At 42.0% G+C, this 21522-nt stretch overlaps 1 protein-coding gene and 1 long non-coding RNA gene across 2 annotated transcripts in view; both read left to right on the forward strand.

Moving 5' to 3' along the window:
* Positions 1-1672: 1672 nt before the first annotated feature.
* On the forward strand, positions 1673-8107 carry LOC140116453 (uncharacterized). Its single transcript, XR_011852763.1, has 3 exons — positions 1673-1796; positions 6990-7043; positions 7340-8107. It is a non-coding gene; the product is annotated as an uncharacterized lncRNA (long non-coding RNA).
* Positions 8108-15738: 7631 nt separating this feature from the next.
* Positions 15739-21522, forward strand: part of DDX10 (DEAD-box helicase 10) — a 123339-nt gene continuing 117555 nt past the window's right edge. The window contains exons 1-4 of the mRNA XM_072134247.1: positions 15739-16045; positions 17676-17736; positions 18357-18487; positions 19989-20147. Coding sequence (XP_071990348.1) covers positions 15845-16045; positions 17676-17736; positions 18357-18487; positions 19989-20147 — 552 coding nt within the window. The 5' untranslated portion in view covers positions 15739-15844. The remainder of the gene's footprint in view (positions 16046-17675; positions 17737-18356; positions 18488-19988; positions 20148-21522) is intronic.

Here is a 21522-nt window from a genome sequence, read left to right on the forward strand (position 1 = left end):
TACTGACCATGTGTTTTGCCTATCGATTCTGTATTGCATTGTCCTCTTGGTTGTGACTCATATTTATCTATCACTCTTCTGTTTGTATTGTCCAGTCTTTGTCTCTGTGTTTGCACTTTGGTGCACAAAGTGAACGTCAACCAGTTGTCACCTACCACATAGGGTAGGCTGGGCCATTAGGTAGGGACAGCTTGGAAGCTTAGAGCTCAAAATTCTTGTCTGACGTTCCAGTCCATCCATTCCCTAACTGCATTACAATTATTAAAATGTAAAAACTGAAAATATGGGCGATTTTCTGGTGACTACTCTCCTTTCAGACCTTTCATTTAATTATAGGCAAACTCTTGCTATGTGATATATATATAAATATATATAACATTCAGTGTTGTCCTTTCTCTGTCACACAAGACATCTAGTTATGACAAGACTATGCTTATTTCCTGAACATGAAACAAGTGGATTCAGAACAAGAAGAATAGTAGTGATGAAAAATGGACTGACAATAGTTACTGGAGCTGACAATTACAGAGAACGTCAAGAAGATTACAATCTGGTTGTGACAAGTGACAGCAAATCATCAGTTTTTCAGCACAAAGGACAATAACATGAATGACCACCTACTGCAAGCTCCCTGAGATATGAGGATGCTGCAGGGATAAGATGTGACTAGTATGCATCGCCTCATGTCTCTCTAGATGATATGTTTGGAAAGAGAGGCCACCAGTCAGTAAGCTGACATAAGTAGCAAAACATACCAAAGGCACTTTCTCCCCGCAGGCATGTTATGAATAGCTGGAATATTTTCAGATTCAGGTGTCCAGACAACAGTGTTTCACGTGGTTTAATTATATAAATATATATTGGCATGGTCAGGCCCTGCCCACCCTTGGCTATACTTTACCCTCCATAGTGTGCAAACAGCTACAGTGTTGACCTAGTGGTTATTAAAGCTGCAGTGCAGCTCTGGAACCCTTTGTTCAAATATGTCCAAAGGAATCAATGGGTTTAGTTTTCCCCTTTGCCCTGATCCTAGTAAGACTATCAGATGGGCGGTCCTTGGCTGGATTAGACAACCTGGCACCACCCACTTGACAGTTGAGAGCCTTTTAGAGTATTGCAGGTTGTAAATAACCAAAAATGCTCTGGAACAGTTGGGGCATCTCTGATAGAAATAGTGGAGTGGCATCTACCATACAAGGCAAAGCGTTTGAGTCGATAAAGATGGTGGAAGGGAAATCAGTCAATATACTGTACACATTACATAATATATACAACATATGATGTTCTCATGTGTTCCTGCTACTTCTCCTTTAATACAAGATAATGCACCTAATGGGAGGGTGAGTGTGTGTATTGCAGGTGTGGTTTATAGCGTCTTATGAAGCTCCTACCTCACTGATATCCGTGATCTCCACCTAACAAGCAAACAGCAAGTTTTATTACATGTTAGGTAAATAGGGAAAATAACTTCTTGTTTGCACCTGCTTGGACGTTACACATCATCACGCTGTTACAAAAGTCACGCTGCTTCCTATCTCGGCAGGTTGAAACTGGGATTTTTATCAGACTTTACCTACGATTATAGGGTGATAGGTTTTGTCTGTTATTTTCGTTCGATTTTCGTTCCATTTATATGATGATGTGTAACTACAGATAGTATAGATTCTTGCCCATTACCATTATCATTAATTTAGCATTTTATGGATATAAAGGTAGTTCCTGACTTATTGCCGACTCCTAATAACAAACCGACCTCTCTGCTCACTGTGACCTCTAGTGAAGATCTCTGGGTGCTGGTAATTTCTTATCCTCTATCTTTAACCCCACTCCGCAATTATCATCCATAAAAGTTATGAAAGGTGTCTGCAATGAACCTTAATAGTTTATCCTTATACCTATGACTAGCCAAAATTCCACATGTAACACATATACCTTTTCCCTACCTGTTTATATATACCAGTTCCGACTTAGATACAAATTCAAACTGGGAACCTATAGAGCCTATCCTCTATGAAATCCAGGTACTGCCTGTATATAGAGAGATATGGATCTACTACGATGTTATGGATGTATATATATTTATGCTTTTTTATGTGTATGTGTCTAGTAAATGTAAAGTTCATTTGCTGCACAATTGTGAGTATTTATGGATATGTACCATCTATTCTGAAACTATATAACCCAGTTAGTGTCATATTATTTCTAAATAATAATTGTCTTTTATTAATGACCGCACAGCAAATTGTCCACATGTCATATGAATTTGACTTCACATCACACTGACATCACGGTCTTCCCTCATAATAATCGGTGACTAGTAACTAAGGGGGGTACCTTCTACACACGCGGCTTCCCCCTGTTCTTGCATCTGACCTTTTGGCTCAGATGGGAGGATGGTAAAAGGTGAAGGTTACACCCGGACAGAGGAACTTTCATCCCCCTGTCAAGGTCCCAAGCAAAGAACGGGCTCTCACAATGTTGACCGTAAATTGTCTTGTAGTATTGCAAACAGCAACATAATTTATTTTGCTTGAAGGACAACTTATGCAGGAATATTAGGAACATAAGTAGAAATGTCCAGATCTTAGCCAGCAAAGAGATAAATGCGCTTAGACAAGTGTCGCGGTCTATTAACCTTCTATCAGGTACAAGACTGTACATTACAGTGGCTTTGCTGGATATGACAGCGTAACGCCATTGCCTTATATTAATGATTGAACAACAAATTGTCAGGTGACTTTTTGGACAGTCTACAATAAGTAAATCAGATGGTTATCTAAACATGTAATAACCATCCTTTCAAAAAAGAAGAATCCACATGTCATTACACTGATAATACTGTCATGGGAGTGTCAAATCCCAAATTTTGGTAGATGATGCATTTGCTACTTTATTTTTACCTGTACGTTAATGAGTTCAGGATTTACACCAACCATCTGGAGTCATGTACTTAAATAGTGACCCCTAGTGGTCAAGTTGCATCATGGGGCTTTTTTCCCTTTAAATTATTACTCTAGTCACAATGGGGCACATTTACTTACTCGGTCACCGGAGTTCACAGAAAGTGCATTGTCTGTATATAATACACTGTGCCACGATTCACTAAGATCGTGCACCCGAAATCAAGAATGTGTCGCTCAGGTCTGACATAGTTTACCATCTTTTTAGTGGTGCATTCAAGGGCTTGGGGTTGTGACACAATTTGAAAGTTAAATCCCGCAGTCAGTCCAAATCAGTCAAATCGTTCAACGACCTCCCCCCCCCCCCATTTCTGTCACATGGAAGCCAGCGCAGCTGCACCAAAAAGAGGGACGCGGGTGCAACAATCTCAGCGCAGACACTACTTAAATACCTGTGCAAGCCTTTTTCCATTAAAGATAGGGCACAGTCCGAAAAAAGTGTGTCGCAAAGCCTAAGGCCGGCGGCACACGAGGTGTTTTGAAACCGTTTTTAAGCAGTCCCATTTACTAAGGGTCCGTCGGATGTATTTCCGTCGGGTTTCCCGAATATTTCCGCCCAGAATATTTGCCCTGAATTGCACAGGAGTTTTTGGCGCACGTGATCGGATTTTGGCGCATTGTCGCCAGCTTGCATGCGACACAAATCGGGGGCGTGGCCGTCGGACAACCCGACTGATTCGGACAAACTGCAGAATTTACAATTCAAATTGTGTCGCAAGATCAGCACTCAATTGCACTGGGAAGAAGAGGGTGAATTCCGGCGGACCTCAGCGGGGAAGCGACACATTCAAGAAATCGGGCGCACAATCTTAGTGAATCGCAGCAGCTCCGAATCCTCGTCGGACATTCCGGATCGGCGGCATCAACGGGACGGGTAAGTAAATGTGCTCCATAGAGTGCATAATGATAATTATACAGCCAATGCAAATGAATGATAGCAAAGTGAAATAAATGTAACCTTAGTGGGCCAACGAATTGCCTAGATAAACCAAACATAGACAAATGGGGACAACAGGACTAAGTTGGGGTCAAGGCAAAGGGATGAGAAGGGGGGAAGGAAAGGCAGAGGGGGGAATCGGACACCTTAAGCCGCGCCGACATGGTTGGAATTGGCGCCGGCATGCACGCAATGGAAATCTGGGGGCGTGGCCGTCAGAAAACCCGACAGATTCGGAAAAACCGCGGAATTCACAAAAAAAAAATGTGTCGCTTGACACGCACTTACCTACACCCAGGATAGCTTGGTGAACTTCAGCGCAGCAGCGACACCTGTGGACATCGGGCGCACTACCTTAGTGAATCACCGGAAGACCCGAATCAGCGTCGGAGAACCCGCCGCTGGATCGCTAATGTACCGGGTAAGTAAATCTGCCCCTCTGAGCCTGATCAACTCAAGGAGTCCTGAAGTGTCTATTAATGATAATGCAGCTGCTTATTATCAATCAAATGCATAGCTCCCAACCGTCCCGGTTTTGCCCGGACAGCCCCGTTTTTCTTACCTCTGCCCCGCGTCACAGGCAGCTGTCAGATTGTCATGGATTTTCCCTCCAGGTCCCGCATGTCCCGGCTCTGTGTCCTGCATAGTAAATACTTTCAAAGCCTGAACTCATAGTACTGAATGGCTTCTACAGACATCGGGCAGGGAATCCTTTTGAGAGATGTGTCGGGTTAGCGGAGAGCAGGGACCACATCATCAGGTTCAGATCTCTAGAGGGGGGAATCAGACACCTTAAGCCACACCAACATGGTTGGAATTGGTGCCCCCAGCTCTGGAGAGGGTTTTATCCCCAGGGGACTTAAATCACAGTAGAGCTAGAACTGCCCCACTTTGTCCCACCTCCTGGATCAGCAGCCTGTCAAAGCAGTGTGTTGCAAAACTAAACTTCCCATACATTTAATAGGACTCTCTGAGCCTGATCAACTCAGGGAGACGTCAAGTGTCTATAAATGGTAATGCAACTGCTTATTATCTGCCTGAGAGTGATGTTTATTATTGTGATCAAATGCATAGCTCCCAACCGTCCCAGTTTTGCCAGGACAGTCCCGTTTTTCTTACCTCTGCCCCGCGTCATGGGCAGCTGTCAGATTGTCATGGATTTTCCCTCCAGGTCCCGCATGTCCCAGCACTGTGTCCCGCATAGTAAATACTTTCAAAGCCAGAACCGGCAATACTGAATGGCTTCTACAGACATCAGGCAGGGAATCCTTTTAAGAGAAGTTTTGGGATAGCGGAGAGCACATCATCAGGTTCAGATCTCTATCCATATATGGTGACATCTCCTAGGGTTCTCCAGAGGAGACATCAGGCAGGGAATCCTTTTGAGAGATGTGTCGGGTTAGCAGTGAGCACATCATCAGGTTTAGATCAGCATCTGTCCATATATGGTGTCCTAGGGCTTCCCCACACACAAGCTATTTATTTAAGTAAATTAAATACATTTTTGCCCAGTCTGGGATTCGAACCCCAAACCCTCTGCATTAGAGATAGGAGCCTCTTTAAGCAGTCCGTCCAAAAATGCATTTTTGGTAACTAAGAACTGTTATCTGTTACTGTTACACTGTGACACAGACTTAATGCCCTGATATATAGAGAAGGATCTTCTCAGAGATTATTATTGTAATTATTGAGACAATTATTATTATATTTTTTATTATTATTAATAATAGTAAAAATAATAATCATCATCTCCATTATAATAATAATAATTGTCTCAATAATTACAATAATAATCTCTGAGAAGATTCCTCTCTATATACCAAATCTGTGTCACGGTGTAACAGTCGCAGTTACCAGCTCTTAGTTACCAAAAATCCTCAGCTAGATAATCACTGGGCTCTATGCTCAGAGGATAGAGGTGCTGTGTCATCATGGCACATGAACTCTGCAGGTTCTAGGTTCATATCCCTATCTGGTTAAAAAAAAATTATTATTGAGAAGATGATTTTTATTATAATAATATGGGTAAAATTTTGGGCGTGGCCAGGGAGTGATCGGGGTGTGGCTTAGGGGGATCGCCGCGGCAACCTACGTGTGCCGCCATTTTGTCTCTCTTTCCCTTTCACAAATGTTGGGAGGTATGGATAGGGGTAGAAGTACAGATAGCATTATGTGTAAGATAAATAAAAATGGAAAACCAAATGTAAAGGGAAAATAAAATTAAAGAGGAGTTTTATATGTTTTAGATTTGCATTATGGGATATTATGTGGGTCCATAGGGGGGATGGCCACAGGAAGGGGCATTATACTATGTTTGGGGGTGAGGCAAGGGGTGGACCATTGGGCGTTGTTTAGAAAAAACGTGAGGGACTTTTTGACCCTCTTTCTCCAGCCCAATAGTTGGGAGGTGTATAACTGGTGATGAGAGCCAGACTGATGCCAGGGATATAGCAAATGTCTCTATTAATCACACGCCATATACATGTAAGAAGAGACTGGCAGGACTGGCTGCTGCAGCACTGAGAATACTAATATCTAGAGAAAGCTAAACTTCTCCCAGCAGATGCTTTATATATCCCATAATGTTTCATATAATATAAAAGGAAAGATCCATTAATATTACTACTGAGAAGTGTCATATCCCTTTGAATATTCTGCTGCATCTGTCACCATAGCAACAATATGAACGAGCAGCCAATAGGATTGCGTTGTTTAGTTTTGAACCAGGATAAAAAATCAGTTATCTTTAGTCTGTTACAGGTCAGTGGAGGATGGGTAATGTATTATAGGTGGGGAGTAATAGGGGGCCCCATTTTATCCTTAGACCCCAAAATACTCCTGTATAGTTCAGGGTTCCGGGCCTACTGGGAACCCCAACACCTGTATATAGTATAATCTCCAAAATGACAGGGACAGTAGACCAGACCCGTCCATCAGCGCCCCTGCTGTTATGTCAGTTTGTGTTGTGTTATGATAGATGAGTCTGGTCCTCTGCCCTAATATCAGCCGCAGGGGTCACTACACAAGACAAAGGCAAACGTCTCACATTCACTGAACCCAATATTAACAGGAGTTTTATTTTATTTTTGGAGACAAAGAGAGAAGAAAGGAAATGGACACTGGATGTTATCCCGACTATGGATCCTGTAAGTAGTCCGGCAGTTGCTTTGCTAGGATCATGATATCAGGTTGTTGAGCAGTGAACACCGAGCTCCACCAAAGATCCGCTGATAAACACAAAGCAGACAGCGCCATTCTCTGTGTAGTGGCTGAACTGAGTCACTGCGCACTACATAGAGAACGGCGCTGTCTGTTCCCTCCTCTGTATATCAGCTGATCTGTGGGGGTGCTGGGTGTAAGACCCCAACAGTCTAATATTGAAGACCTTGTCTATGGAGATGTTATCAGAATAATAACTGATATTGTTTTTCTTCCTCTTCAGTCTACGCCAGCATCCCAACGGAAGAGCTTCTGAGACGGCTGGCCTTCTGCGCTGGACTCCTTCCATCTCCGCTGTTCAAAATGGAGCGCCTGATGCGGACCAACGCTGCAGCCCAACAGCAATTCCTCCGAAAAGAAGAGGAGTAAGAACCTCCTAGAGCAAGAGCCATGGACAGTTACCTAGAGCGGCCATGGTCAGAGAGCTCTGTGCTGACTCCGATGAGGAAGAAGAGGGGCCATCCTTCATCAAACCACAGATGAAGAAGAGGAAAAGGGAGGAAGACTCTGAAGAGGAAGCAGAGCCCCCAAGAAGACGCAGGATGAGGCAACACAACACCTGCCGATTTCCACTTAGCCACCAGAGAAGATCCTGGCTGAAGATCCTGCTCCCAGGCAGCCACTACTTCATCAGAGCAAGACGGCTGCTGTAGGATGATTGGTAACTATATAATGATGAAGTAATAAAAAAGTATTGATGATATAGCCATAATAATAGTAATAATATAGTTAAAGAATAGTATACTAGTAATGTTATAGTAATGATAGTAGTAGTAGTAATAATATAGTTAAAGAATAGTATACTAGTAATGTTATAGTAATGATAGAAGTAGTAATAATATAGTATAAAAAAGTATATTCTGTTAGTAGTAATAATAATAGTAGTAATATAGTTTAAAAAAAACTGTACTAGTAATCTTATGGCAATAATAATGTAGTCAAGACATAGTAAAGAAAATAGTCATAATAATAGTAAAATAGCAAAAAAGGAAAAAAAATATAAAAAATATAGTAAGAAAAACCCCTTTGTAATAATATAGCAATATTTTTTATTGAATACAGTAATAATATGTAGTCATACATATGTCATACATGTAATATTGTAGTCATAATAATAGTGATAATATGGTAACAAAAAATGAAAAAAAAAATAGGGTCATAATAATAGTAATAATGTAGTAAAATAATATATTCTAGTAATGTTCTAGTAATAATAATAGTAGTAATATAGTTAAAATACATAGTAGTAATGTTATAGTATTAATAATGTAGTCATAGTAATAAGAAAGTTTTTTAAAAAGTGTAGGCAGCACTCTAAAAATACAAAATTCCAAAGGGTGAGGTTAATTGAAACAGTGGTGACGTTTCGGTGTGATGAAGCTTGATGAAGGTGGTGTTTCAATAAACCTCACCCTTTGGAATTTTGTATTTTTGGAGTGCTGCCTACACTTTTTTTAACTTTACTACTGAAGGATCTTTCCAGGATCCATGAAGGCTCTGCACCCCCTCTATTAAGGTTTTTCTCCACTGTGCGGACTTGGTTTTCTTTTTTGCATAGTAATAAGAAAATAGTCATAATCATAGCAAAAAGGGAAAAAATATGTTAAGAATAAATAGTAATATTATAGTAGTGATAAAAAAAAGAAAAAATATAGTAATAAAAGACACCTTAGTAACAATATAGCAATCTTTTTAATAGAATACAGTAGTCATAATACTGTAGTCATAATAATAATAGTAATAATATAGCAACAAAAAAAGAAAAAAAAAAACAAAACAAAAAATATAGTAATAATAATAGTAATACTGTAGTAATAATATATTAGTAGAAAAATAGTCATAATAATAGTAATAATATATATTATAGAAAACATAGTTATCATAAAATAGTAATATTGTAGTAGAAAATATATATAGTAAGAACTATAGTAATAATATAGTGATAACAGTCATTATTTATTAATGATAATACATTGATCCAGGGCTTCAGAACCGATCGCCTTTTCCAGGGGTCAAGAAGGAATTTTTCCCTGCGTCACATGATTGTGTCCAGATTTTTTGCCTTCTTCTGGATCAGAATGTTTAGGTTTAGGGATTTATTTTAAATTTATAACATAAATCTAGAACAATATGGAGCAGTAATAATAATTGTGTTATAGTTGTAGTAATTTTATAGTAATTATAATTGCTGTATTATAGTCGTGATCCAGGGCTTCAGAACCGATCGCCTTTTCCAGGGGTCAAGAAGGAATTTTTGCCTGAGACTGAAAATTCTGTCCAGGTTTTTTGCCTTCTTCTGGATCAATGACTTTAAAAATAGGGAACAATAAAAATGATATTAGAAATCTCACTGTGTGTCCTCTTCATTTCTTGTTTTAGTATAAGAGAAAATAGTTTCAAGGGTCTTCCCGCAGTTCTGACCATATGACGCTACAGTCAGCGTTAGACCCAGTTCACATCTCTGTGGGGTCATCAGTTATTTGGATCCAAAACCAGAAGTGGAAGAACACACAGAACTTCTGTGCATGTGACCGCTCCTGTTATCGGCTCAATAACTGATGCAAATAACTAGATCAGTGGGTTCTATCGACCCCTAGGGGTTTGGTGAGTCAGTCTCAGGGGTTGGGTGGAGCTTACGCCATGGAGGTCAGGACACACACATATTTGATAAAACACTAAAGAAGGGTTCGGTGAAGGGTTCGGTACCTCAAACAAGGTTAAGAACCACTGAACTAGAGATTGGAGCAAATAATAAAACTGGGCCTAAGGTATTATCCCTGGAGAGTGGTGTAGCCATATCCTGGTGTTTGTTGCTAGTAACAACGGGACTGCAATACATTGATTTATATTCCAGGATTGTAGCTGGACTAGGAGCACTGGAGTGCACTGGGGTGTGAGATCTCTTCACTGAACATATCACATATCACATCTGCCCTGAGTAAGAGTAGAAGTGGGATTCTGGTCAGATATTACAGCACAGGGGGCAGGCCTGGGAGCAGTCTGAATGCAGATATAACACAGCAATGTGAGGACACTCCCCTAGAGCTCCAAGTCCAGCTATAATGCAGGACTACTAATGCTTTTTTCACAGTCCTGCTGCTACTAACAAACCTATATTATCATTGTGGTGTAAAACTCACTACAATATGTATCAATACAATTGCCATGGTGACATTCACATGGACGTGTGCCCGCTCTACTGTAGCACGGCGGGCATACGTCGGCACCAGGGAGAGGAGGGGGAGTTAGCACCGCTCACCCCCGCCCCTCTCCATAGCGATATATGACGCTCGTAGCCGTGTGCCGATAAAAGACAGGACATGTCCTGTCTTTTTACAGCCATGGGACGTATTCCGTACAGCGCTGCATGCCCATTGCCGGCCTATGGGGGACGTGTATGCGACGCATATATGTCGCTGTATATATTTCTCCCATACGGCCGTGTGAATGAGGCCTTACCTGAATTTCGGCACAGCAAATCTGCAGTGTATTCCAGTAACTTTGTAGTATATAGGACTGATGATAATCCTGTACACGCAATGCCGAAAATTCCCAGCGGTTTTGTTTTTTATTTCTCACTTATTACTACAAATCCTTGTGTGGAAATCATGCTGCAGGGCAAAGGTTGGGTTCTCACCCCTCACTGATAGGGCACAGCTTGCTGCTTAAAGGGAACCTACCACCACAGATCTACCTATAAAGGTAGATCGGGTAGTAGGTGGATCTATAGGAAGTGAGGATAGCCCTTTTAAGGGCTATTCATCATGTTCCTGCAATTTTTTGATAACTTTTATTTGTCTAATATGTAAATGGAGGCTAAAGAGGCTACTGGGGCGTGGAGTAGCCGGAGCTGAGGCTACCTGGCACTGCTACTTTACGCCCCAGTAGCCTCTTTGACCCTTCTACCAGATGTCTTTGTCCACGAAACCTGCCGTCTGTGCATGCGCAGAACAGTAGGCCTGTGGCTGTGCAGCTCCAGCTTCAGAGCAGTGACCGCACATCGCGGGCCTACTGTTCTGCACATGCACAGACAGCAGGTTTCGTAGACGAGGGGCACGCAGCTACGAGGAGCTGTACGCCGAAGATTTCTGGTAGGAGGATTGAAGAGGCTACTGGAGTGTGAAGTAGGCGCGTCGTGTAGCCTCAGCTCCGGCTACTCCACGCCCCAGTAGCCTGGAGGACATGAGACCACATGAGAAAGCTGGAGAACAGGAGGCCACAGAAGGAGGATAGAGGATAGTAGGCCACAGAATGAGGCTGGAGGACAGGAGGAGGATGGAGGACAGGAGGCTACAGGAGAAGGATGGAGGACAGGGGGCTACAGGAGGAGGCTAGAGGACAGGAGGCTACAGGAGGAGGCTGGAGGACAGGAGGCTACAGGAGGAGGCTAGAGGACAGGGGGCTACAGGAGGAGGATGGAGGACAGGATGATGCTGGAGGAGGCTGGGGGACAGGAGGACGAGGCTGGGGACAGGAGGCCACAGAATGAGGCTGGAGGACAGGAGGAGGATGGAGAACTGGAGGCTACAGGAGGAGGATGGAGGACAGGAGGGGGATGGAGGAGGCTGGAGGACAGGGGGCTACAGGAGGAGGCTGGAGGACAGGGGGCTACAGGAGGAGGCTAGAGGACAGGGGGCTAAAGGAAGAGGGTGGAGGACAGGAGGCTACAGGAGGAGGCTGGAGGACAGGAGGAGGCTGGAGGACAGGAGGAGGATGGAGGACAGGAGGCTAAAGGAGGAGGATGGAGGACAGGAGGAGACTGCAGGACAGGAGGCTACAGGATTAGGCTGGAGGAAAGGAGGCTACATGAGGAGGCTGGAGGACAGGGGGCTACAGGAGGAGGCTAGAGGATAGGGGGCTAAAGGAAGAGGGTGGAGGACTGGAGGCTACAGGAGGAGACTGGAGGACACAGGGCTAGAGGAGGAGGCTAGAGGAGAGGAGGCTACAGGAGGATACAGGAGGAGGCTAGAGGACAGGGGGCTACAGGAGGAGGATGGAGGACAGGATGATGCTGGAGGAGGCTGGGGGACAGGAGGACGAGACTGGGGACAGGAGGCCACAGAATGAGGCTGGAGGACAGGAGGAGGATGGAGAGCTGGAGGCTACAGGAGGAGGATGGAGGACAGGAGGGGGATGGAGGAGGCTGGAGGACAGGGGGCTACAGGAGGAGGCTGGAGGACAGGGGGCTACAGGAGGAGGCTAGAGGACAGGGGGCTAAAGGAAGAGGGTGGAGGACAGGAGGGACAACAATATGAGGAGGGAGGACAGGCACCACAATATGAGGAATGTGGAGGACAGGATGCCACAATATGAGGAGGATGCAGGATAGGAGGCCACAATATGAGGGGGATAGAAGACAAAGGTCACAGTATGACAAGGAAGTATTCCATGTATGAGCAAGAAGGGTAGGAGGCAACAATATGCAGAAGGACTAAGGATAGAGTCGTCAACATGAGACAGATGGAGGAAAAGGGCCACAATATGAGCAGAATGGAGGGCTGTGACTCAATTCCCCCCCCCCCCCACCATTTTCCATCGATTTCTATTTTAGGGAACTTCTGTCCATCTTTTCAGCAAGACAGAATTCTGCAGCGATTTCAGAAAGAAAGTTCATTTCTTAGGAAGGGGCATAAAAATGATATATATATATGATAAAATATGTAGTCACTTGTTCTATTGATTTTGTATACATTTTTTATAAAAAGTTATTGACCAATTATTATTTGTTTCTTCTGAAATAATTTCTGTTGCCCTGCATGTAAGAGATGAGTGGATCATCAGAGATTCGATTTGTACAAACTTTGCTGTATTTTACAAATTGGGACAGAATCTATTCTATCCTAACTGATGGAAAATGGCTAAAACAGAGCTCCAATAAATAATGTAATTGTATCTCCTATTTATTAATAAGCGCACTTGGATGTAATAGTTTGTCCCTGCGGGAAGATACATTCTATTAAGATACATTTTATTATAAACGGAGCCGGGACCAGAAGCAGTGGCTGTATATTACAGCTGACACTGCAATCTAACACTTGCAATCGGAGCCAGCTCAAGCATGACCGCGGCGTGTAAGGGTCTTCCCCCTGTGGATCAAATCCCCGGTGCCACTTACCAGGGAATCCGATCCTCTTGGCCAATCCCGAGGTCTTCGGCAGTCAGATCCCTTCCAGGTCTGACTGTAAACTGTCTGCGCATGCATGAATATGCCAAACAGTTTACACTCCTCTACAATGAATTATCATTGTAGAGCAGTGTATTGGGCTTGAACAAAAAGTACGGAATAATTTCAGCTCATATTCTCATTCAATGGGGGTCATTCACTAAGGGCCCGATTCGCGTTTTCCCGACGTGTTACTCGAATATTTCCGATTTGCGCCGATTTTCCCTAATTTGCGACCGGGATTTTGGCGCACACGATCGGATTTTGGTGCATCGGCGCTGGCATGCACGCGAGGGAAATCGGGGGGCATGGCCGAACGAAAACCCGACAGATTCGGAAAAACCGCCGCATTTAAAACAAAAAATGTGTCGCGAAAATTACACTTACCTTCACTAGGTATTGGCCGGTGAATTTCAGGGCATTCCAGCGCGCCTCCGGGGAACTTCAACGCAGCAGCGCCACCTGGTGGACGGCGGAGGAACTACCTTAGTGAATCCCGGCCGGACCCGAATCCACCGCAGAGATTGCGCCGCTGGATCGCGAACGGACCGGGTAAGTAAATCTGCCCCAATGTGCTGACAGGTGTGAAAGGAAACGGCACGGTCCACCACACTGCTCAGGCACAAAGTACTTCACGGAAAAAGGTCAGGGTCCAGCCTTAGAATCCAATTTCACCATCTTTATTTAGCAGTACACCATCAGACAATTCAAAAGTGTTTACGCGTTTCAGGCGGAGCGTCCTCCCTTAATCATGACAAACATAGAGCATCGCTGGTTCAAGTTCAAGTTGGTATAAGTAAAAAAAAAGTTACAAAAAGGAAAGTTTAAAACATTAAAATAAATAAAAAATTTCGCTCGCCCACATAAACACTTACTAAAGTATTAAAAACACAAATACACAAAAAAGTCCACATATTTGGTATTGTCGTGTCCGTAACAATCTGTATAATAAAATAGAATTGTTTCAGGAAACCGCATGGTAAAAAGCCTGACCCCCCCCCAAAAAAAGCGTTCAGAAAATAGATAATTTTTAATTAATACCCATTAAAAATGTTCTAAAAAGCGATTTATAAAAGAACAAAGCTTCTTGCAGAAAATAAGTCCTTAAGCAGATTTGTCAGCCGAAAAATAAAAAAGTTATTCATCTAAAAAGACGGTGATGCTAAATCTAACATTTTCTCCAAATTACTTTTTATTCAGTAAAATTGGGAAAAAAATAAAAAAATCTATATAAATGCGGTATTTTCATAATCGTGGCGACCCATGGAATAAAAATAATATACTTTTTTTATGGTATGGTCAAAGGGCAAAAAAAAAAATATTTAGTCCTCTCCCAGTCAAGTGAAGTTTGTGCAGGTCCATCTAAAATACGGGTTTTGGTGATTTTCCCAAAAATTTAAAAAATGGCACCAAAATTCTAAGGGTCATAACATTTTAGTAAAATACATGAAATCCTAAAAAACTACGCCAACATAAAGCAGACATTTGGGAAATGTAAGTTATTTATTGGGGAGCTATGACTTTCTACTACGACTATCTGCTTCAAAAGGAGAGAATTTAGAACTCTGACAATAAAGAATTTTCCCAAATTGCTTACCAAATTTCAGTTTTTTTCCTAACTAAACACAAAAGATATCATCCAAATTTTTAAACTAATTTGAAGTACAAAGGGGTACATTTACTAAGGGTCCACGGACGGCATTTTCGTCGGGTTTCCGTTTTGCAGCACATTTAGCAGGGGTTTTTGGCGCAATTGCGCTGACTTTCATGCGACACAAATCAGGGGGCGTGGCTGTCGGACAACCCAACTGATCTGGACTAAGCGCGGGATTTAAAATTCAAATTGTGTCGTAAGACAATGCACTCACATACACCGGGAAGAAGAAGGTAAACTCCGGCGGACCTGAGCGGGGAAGCGACACATGCAGGATATCTGGCGCACGATCTTAGTGAATCGCGGCAGACTTCATCCTCGTCGGACAATGCACGGCGGGGATCGCGATGGGACCGGGTAAGTAAATGTGCCCCACTGTGTCACGAGAAAACAATCTCAAAATCCCCTGGGTATAGTACAGCGTTCCAAAGCTATAACCACTTATAGTGACACAGGGCAGATTTGAAAAACGGGGCCGCGTACTAAAGGCCAAAATAGGCTGAAGGGGTTAATGTATTATTTACGATTCTTTTTTTCCCTCCCTCCCTAAGTTCTAGGTTGAATGGCAAAAAAAGATTCAGATTTAGTGCCTGAAAAATGCAAGATTCATACCGAATCTAGGAACCAACAAGTCCATTCGCTCAGTTCTACAGATAATCATATACAATTGTCCCAGTTTTATAGACTTGGTTCTGTTCTGATTATTTCTAGCAATACATTTGGTTTTCCGCTGTAATAGCAGCACTAATGATCTCATATGTGTTAGGAAATCCTTTCTTTCTGACAGAAAGGCGATTGAGCTGTCACTGTGTTTCCGTGTAGTAAAGTTTGTTGAATGACGTCATCAATGAGCGCGCACACACGTGTGTTCCGTGTGTCTCCAGGAAGGAAGGCCGTTCTGTGTAGTAATCATGGGGGAACCAAGTGACGGAAAGAAGAGTTACAAGCCTCTCATCGACAGAGAAACTGACCCGGTGAAGAACTTCGAGCGCTGGAAGAAGAAATACAATCAGACAAAGGAGAAGTGCAAGTTACAGAGGAAGGAGGCCCATAAGCCGCTGTGGCAGATAGAGAAGGAGAGCATCAGCCGCCTGGAGCAGCGCTATAGCGAGGTAACATGAACACTGCTACACCAGCACAGCTGAGACATGTCCTCAGTCACTGCTCGTCATTGCAACTCTTTGATGCGTTTTTGACTCGTATCTGCAACGACAAGTCTATGTGTTGAATTTTTATAGAGACCTATTATAGGTCAGTGGTGGTCTGACTGGTTGGATCCCACATATAAGATCCAGGGTTCTCATGTTCATGTGTAAATTATGTTGCAGGTAACTTTTCCTACATCTGCTCCGTTTGTCTATTAGAGTCTGGGCCTGAAATTACAGGAACTTGACATTTAGCTGTGATGTCAACGTTCCAACTGCAGCCATTTGACAACAACACAAGTGAACTGGAAAAAAAAATGAACTGGATTTAGTTTTTATCGGACTGAGAGGCCAGAGCAGCATAAGTTGCTTTTCTTACACCCCTGCAACTTGCCCTGATTATCTGGAAACTCTGTGAAGGGAAGCAGTCCGGGTGATTTGGGACACTAAACCACCCACACATTCTTATAGACCAGTGATGTAGTGTCCCAAATCGCTCAAATAGGTTGCATGTTGTGCTTGTTGCTCCTGCGTGGTGGCGTCATAGATATGGTGCATGTGCAGTGAAGCTGAGATTTTATCCTACCTTCACTTGCTGCAAGGGGAACCACAGATGGGCGCCCGATTTGCCTTATCGGGCTCACATCTAGGTAAGTGTTTTAAGCTTGTAAGTTTTTTTTTTTTTTAATTGATGCCAAAAAAAAAAAAATATATACAGGTCGGTTTCTGAATCTGTCACAGGTCAATAAGGATCTTTAGTTGGTTTAGTGTCCCAAATCAACCTGACATCTTCTTTACCTTCGTATAATATTTATAATCACAATATTCAATAAATGAAAGGTTCATCAAATTTCTAATATACTTTTTATTGCGGTCTTTTTATAATTTTTGGTATTCTAATTTCTTGGTATTTTTCATACCAGAGCTGCTTTATTCATAAGTATAGAATTCTGCTCTCAGCTGAGATCTCATTACAATTGTGCCTCATCTAGATTTGTTCTATGTGCTAAATGTCCTGAGTCCTTTTACGTTCTAGCAAACAACCATAGATTTTTCTGTAGCTGCAGTTGATCACACACAAGAATCCTCTGCAGATTTTGTTACATTTTACATGTTGTGGATTGTAAAATCTGCATAGTGTGTCAGTTGCTGCACGGTTAAAGTCAACACCTTATGAATGAGGTGTCAAATACTGCATTCAATGCAGCACTACTGTATTAATTAATAATAATCTTTATATAGCGCCATCATGTTCTGTAGTGCTTTAAAGATCATAGTGGACATATACAAATATACTACATTATAGTACAAATGGTAATATGAAACAATAGGAGTGAAAACGGAGTTTCTTGGAGTTGTGAACTATATAGAAAAATCAGCTGGTTTGGCAAATCACGAGCATTAATTTTTTTTTGCAGGCTATATTCAGATGACAGCTCTTTTTCTGGACAACTCAATAGTTTCTGTTGAAATAGCATGTTCTTCATCCACATGTAGATTGGATTTAATCGCTAAGTCTAATCCTTGTTAGTTTTTTTTTTTTTTTTTATATATTTATTTTAATTGAATCTTAATTATGTATAATTTCTTTTTTCAGATAAACATCAGTGAAATAGTTAAATTTTCAGACTTCCCTTTGTCGAAAAATACTGTGAGAGGTTAGTACCTTGCTACATGTTTAACAATAGTAACTTGTGAATAGAAGTGCTGTCATTTTATGATTTTAACATATAGAATATATATTACAATACACAATGTATATTTATTTTAGATATAACTTTCAAAGCTTTAATTTATGATCACCAAGCAAACATTAAGGATTATCTGGGTTGGTAGGTTGCGACTGCTGTGACAGTGGCTGGTGAAAGATGACATTGGAGAGTGGAGGACCACAGTCCCATAGCCACTGCCGCTTTGATCTAGTGATGTAAATAGGTCATTATGGATTTAACCCAATAATCAGACATCAGCAACACAGTTTATCAATCTTCCGCCAGTATCTGTCCTTATAAGATTGTGTTCACATCTGCAAGATTGGCGATCACTTCTGGTGTAGGAACTTTGAAACTGAAATAACGTCATTGCTCTGGAGCACCTGATCATTTACTGTAATTGGGGTCTGTTGGGGTTCCGTCAGTTTCCCATTTCTTTAGATGGAAACGGATAGAGACTCTAAAGCAGATGTTAACATTGGCTATAGTGTGTTCATTTGTTGAATGATCTGGAAACGCTGGAATTGTTTGGGTATTTATTTATTTCTCTCTGTGTCTGGATGCAGGTTTGATAGACGCCCAGTACCGGTTACCCACCGAGATACAGAAGCAGACCATAGGCTTAGCTTTACAAGGGAAAGATGTTCTGGGAGCTGCGAAAACTGGATCAGGAAAGACCCTGGCATTTGTTATTCCTGTAAGTCACTGCTTTGAGATTTATTTATTTTTTTTACATTCATTTTTGCTTGTTTTATATTGTTATATAAATACTACTATTGGTTTAAAGGCAACTAGTCATTAGTTTGTACTACCAGTCGTTTGGGTATGGAATGTCCTTTCTCAAACTTTTATATTATAACTATTTATTATATGAAATTTCACATATTTACCTTTAAGAAAATCTCCTCCAAAGTCGTGTGAAAATGAGCAGAATAGAGTCATATTAGCCATTATGAGACGGGAGCTACAGAGCCAGAGATATAGGCAGTTAACGACATAGTTGGGAATGTGAACTGCAGGTAAAGATCCAATTCCTCCATCTCCAGTTCTGTAGCACAAGCCTAATGCTATCTGAAAAATTAGCTTCAGATTTTTACAATAATACCCTGTTTCGAAGTACAGGCGGTCCCCTACTTAAGAACACTCGACTTACATACGACCGCTAGTTACAAACGGACCTCTGGATATTGTTAATTTATTGTACTTTAATCCTAGGCTACAATGATCAGCTGTAACAGTTATCACAGGTGTTTGTAATGAAGCTTTATTGTTAATCCTGGTTCTTATGGCAACCCAACATTTTTATAATCCAATTGTCACAGAGACCAAAAAAAAATTTGTCTGGGATTACAATGATAAAATATACAGTTCCGACTTGCATACAAATTCAAAACAAACCTACAGAACCTATCTTGTATGTAACCCTGGGACTGCCTGTACTCTACTGTCAGAAGTCTTGCCTACCCTGCACCCTGCCTGTAAGCATGACTTGGCTTAGGTAAAATATGACTCATCCCTTTTGCATATTACTTTTAAGGGTGAGATTTCACATAAAAGAGAGAATTTTACAAAGGACATTTTATTCCCCTGTCTCTGCCACTTCCGATAGACTTCCATTATTTGAGTGGAAAATTGTATGGAAGCTACAGCGTTATTTTTTCCCATCTGAAATAACAGAAGCCTAAAAAAAGTCACCTGAATTGGATGGACATTTTAACGGAACCGTTAGACTTCCATCAATATCGTTGTGCTGACAAAAGCATGGCGCCATATTCCGGGGAAAGATAGGACATGGTACGGAACGGTACGGAGCTGCAAGTGTACTGCAATGTAACGCTCCCATATGGAGCTGTGCTCCCATTGCCATCTATGGGGTACATATATACGACATATATACGTCCCTCATACCGCAGAGTGAATGTTCCCAAAACTATTAATGACATATCTTCAGGGCAGACGGTTGGGGGTGTAGACATTGTCCCTGACGAAAGATGCTGGTCCCATGGTTGAGTACAGAATAAATGCTCTGTCTTTAGTGTAAAACTTAACCAGTTGATAGTTTTGAGGATGGGGAAAACCCTCTTAATTCTTGTATATCATCACATATACTGTTTATGGCAAGTCAGTGGCTATCCTTATCACTTTTTTTCTGGTCATATATGGACATGCTCCATAAATCGCTGTCCCCCATCTTGCAGGCTCTGGAGTGCTTGTATCGGCAGCAGTGGATGGCAGTTGATGGACTTGGAGTTCTTGTCATTTCTCCTACGAGAGAGCTGGCATATCAAACCTTCGAAGTCCTCCGGAAGGTGGGCCGCTACCACGAATTCTCTGCAGGACTTGTCATTGGAGGAAAGGTGTGTTCAGTTATGTTTATTTTATCATTTACCCCTTAGTCACCAGGCTATTTTAGGCTTAATTGCCCATACACTTATTTATGGTCTAGTTTTTTTTTTTTTTTGGAGTTATTGGTGAGAACTGGTAAGATGAGTTCTCATTCAGTGTCAATCAGATCTGGAGATATCGGAGAGCTGTGCATGGAAATTTCTGACACAATTCTACTGACACTTTACGCCCCCCATAAAAACATGTAGTGAGACGGTTATCAATTTTCATGCAGGGTCTGTGTTTTTGGCACACAGATCATGATAAAATTTTCACTGGGGTGTAAGATTGTGGTGTAAGGGGTTAATGAACCAGTGTAGAACCGAAAAGGTTTTTTTCACAAAGGTGAAATAGAACTTAGAGCTGCAAAAATCTTGTGTACTAAGTGGGCGGGAAAAATTGCACCAAAAACAATTTATAAAAAGTGTCCTAAGGTTAGACAGTGCAGAGTTAGACTGGTCCGTCTTATTCTGGACCAGATTTATGTGTCTGGTGCTGGGTGATAAATCTGTCCTAGTATAAGACTGTCTAGTCATACTATGCACCTCCTAATAGTTGGCTTACTTTACAACACAATTCTGTCAGGTCAGCAGTATTTTTGGTGCATCGACCTTGCCCCTTTTGTCGAGCTAGTCGTAGTAGAGTCAAAAAGCAGTCTAAAAAACCTTTATAAATGTGGCGCAGACAGTTTTTTTTTTTTTTTGTGCAAACTACGACAGAATTCTGTTGTGGACAGATTAAAAAATTTCCCCCAATGTCAGGAAAATAGATGTGCAGCAAAAAGTGTCCAATTCCCAAGCGGTGCCCAAATTGTGCACCCAAAAGAGTATCCAAAAATCACCAGTATTGTAGTGCTGATATAAATAAGTCGCAACAGGTGCAACAAGGGAAAAAAAAATCATGAATCATGTGTTTGGTGCCATGCCCTAGTGCCCGACCCTCATGGATCTGCAGATAATTACCGTATATACTCGTGTATAAGCTGAGTTTTTCAGCACAAAAAATGTGCTGAAAAACGTCCCCTCGGCTTATACACGAGTCAATATAAAGTAAAAAATACTTAAAAAATAATAAACTTATATACTCACCCTCCGGTGGCCTCGATGTGCAGCACTGCTCCCCCGATGTCCGCGAGGCTCGTCTTCAGGCTTCCGCACCGTCTTCTTTCTTCTGCTGGGCGCCGCCATTGATCTTTTTGTTTTAATGCTGGGCTGGCCTGTATTCTACTGGGGGCAGGCTGGGCTGGTTGGCTATATACTGGGGGGGGTCTGTGACCAATGCATTTCCCACCCTTGGCTTATACTCGAGTCAATAGGTTTTCCCAGTTTCTGGTGGTAAAATTAGGGG

This window comes from Engystomops pustulosus, chromosome 2, assembly GCF_040894005.1.
Source record: "Engystomops pustulosus chromosome 2, aEngPut4.maternal, whole genome shotgun sequence".
NCBI lineage: Eukaryota > Metazoa > Chordata > Amphibia > Anura > Leptodactylidae > Engystomops > Engystomops pustulosus.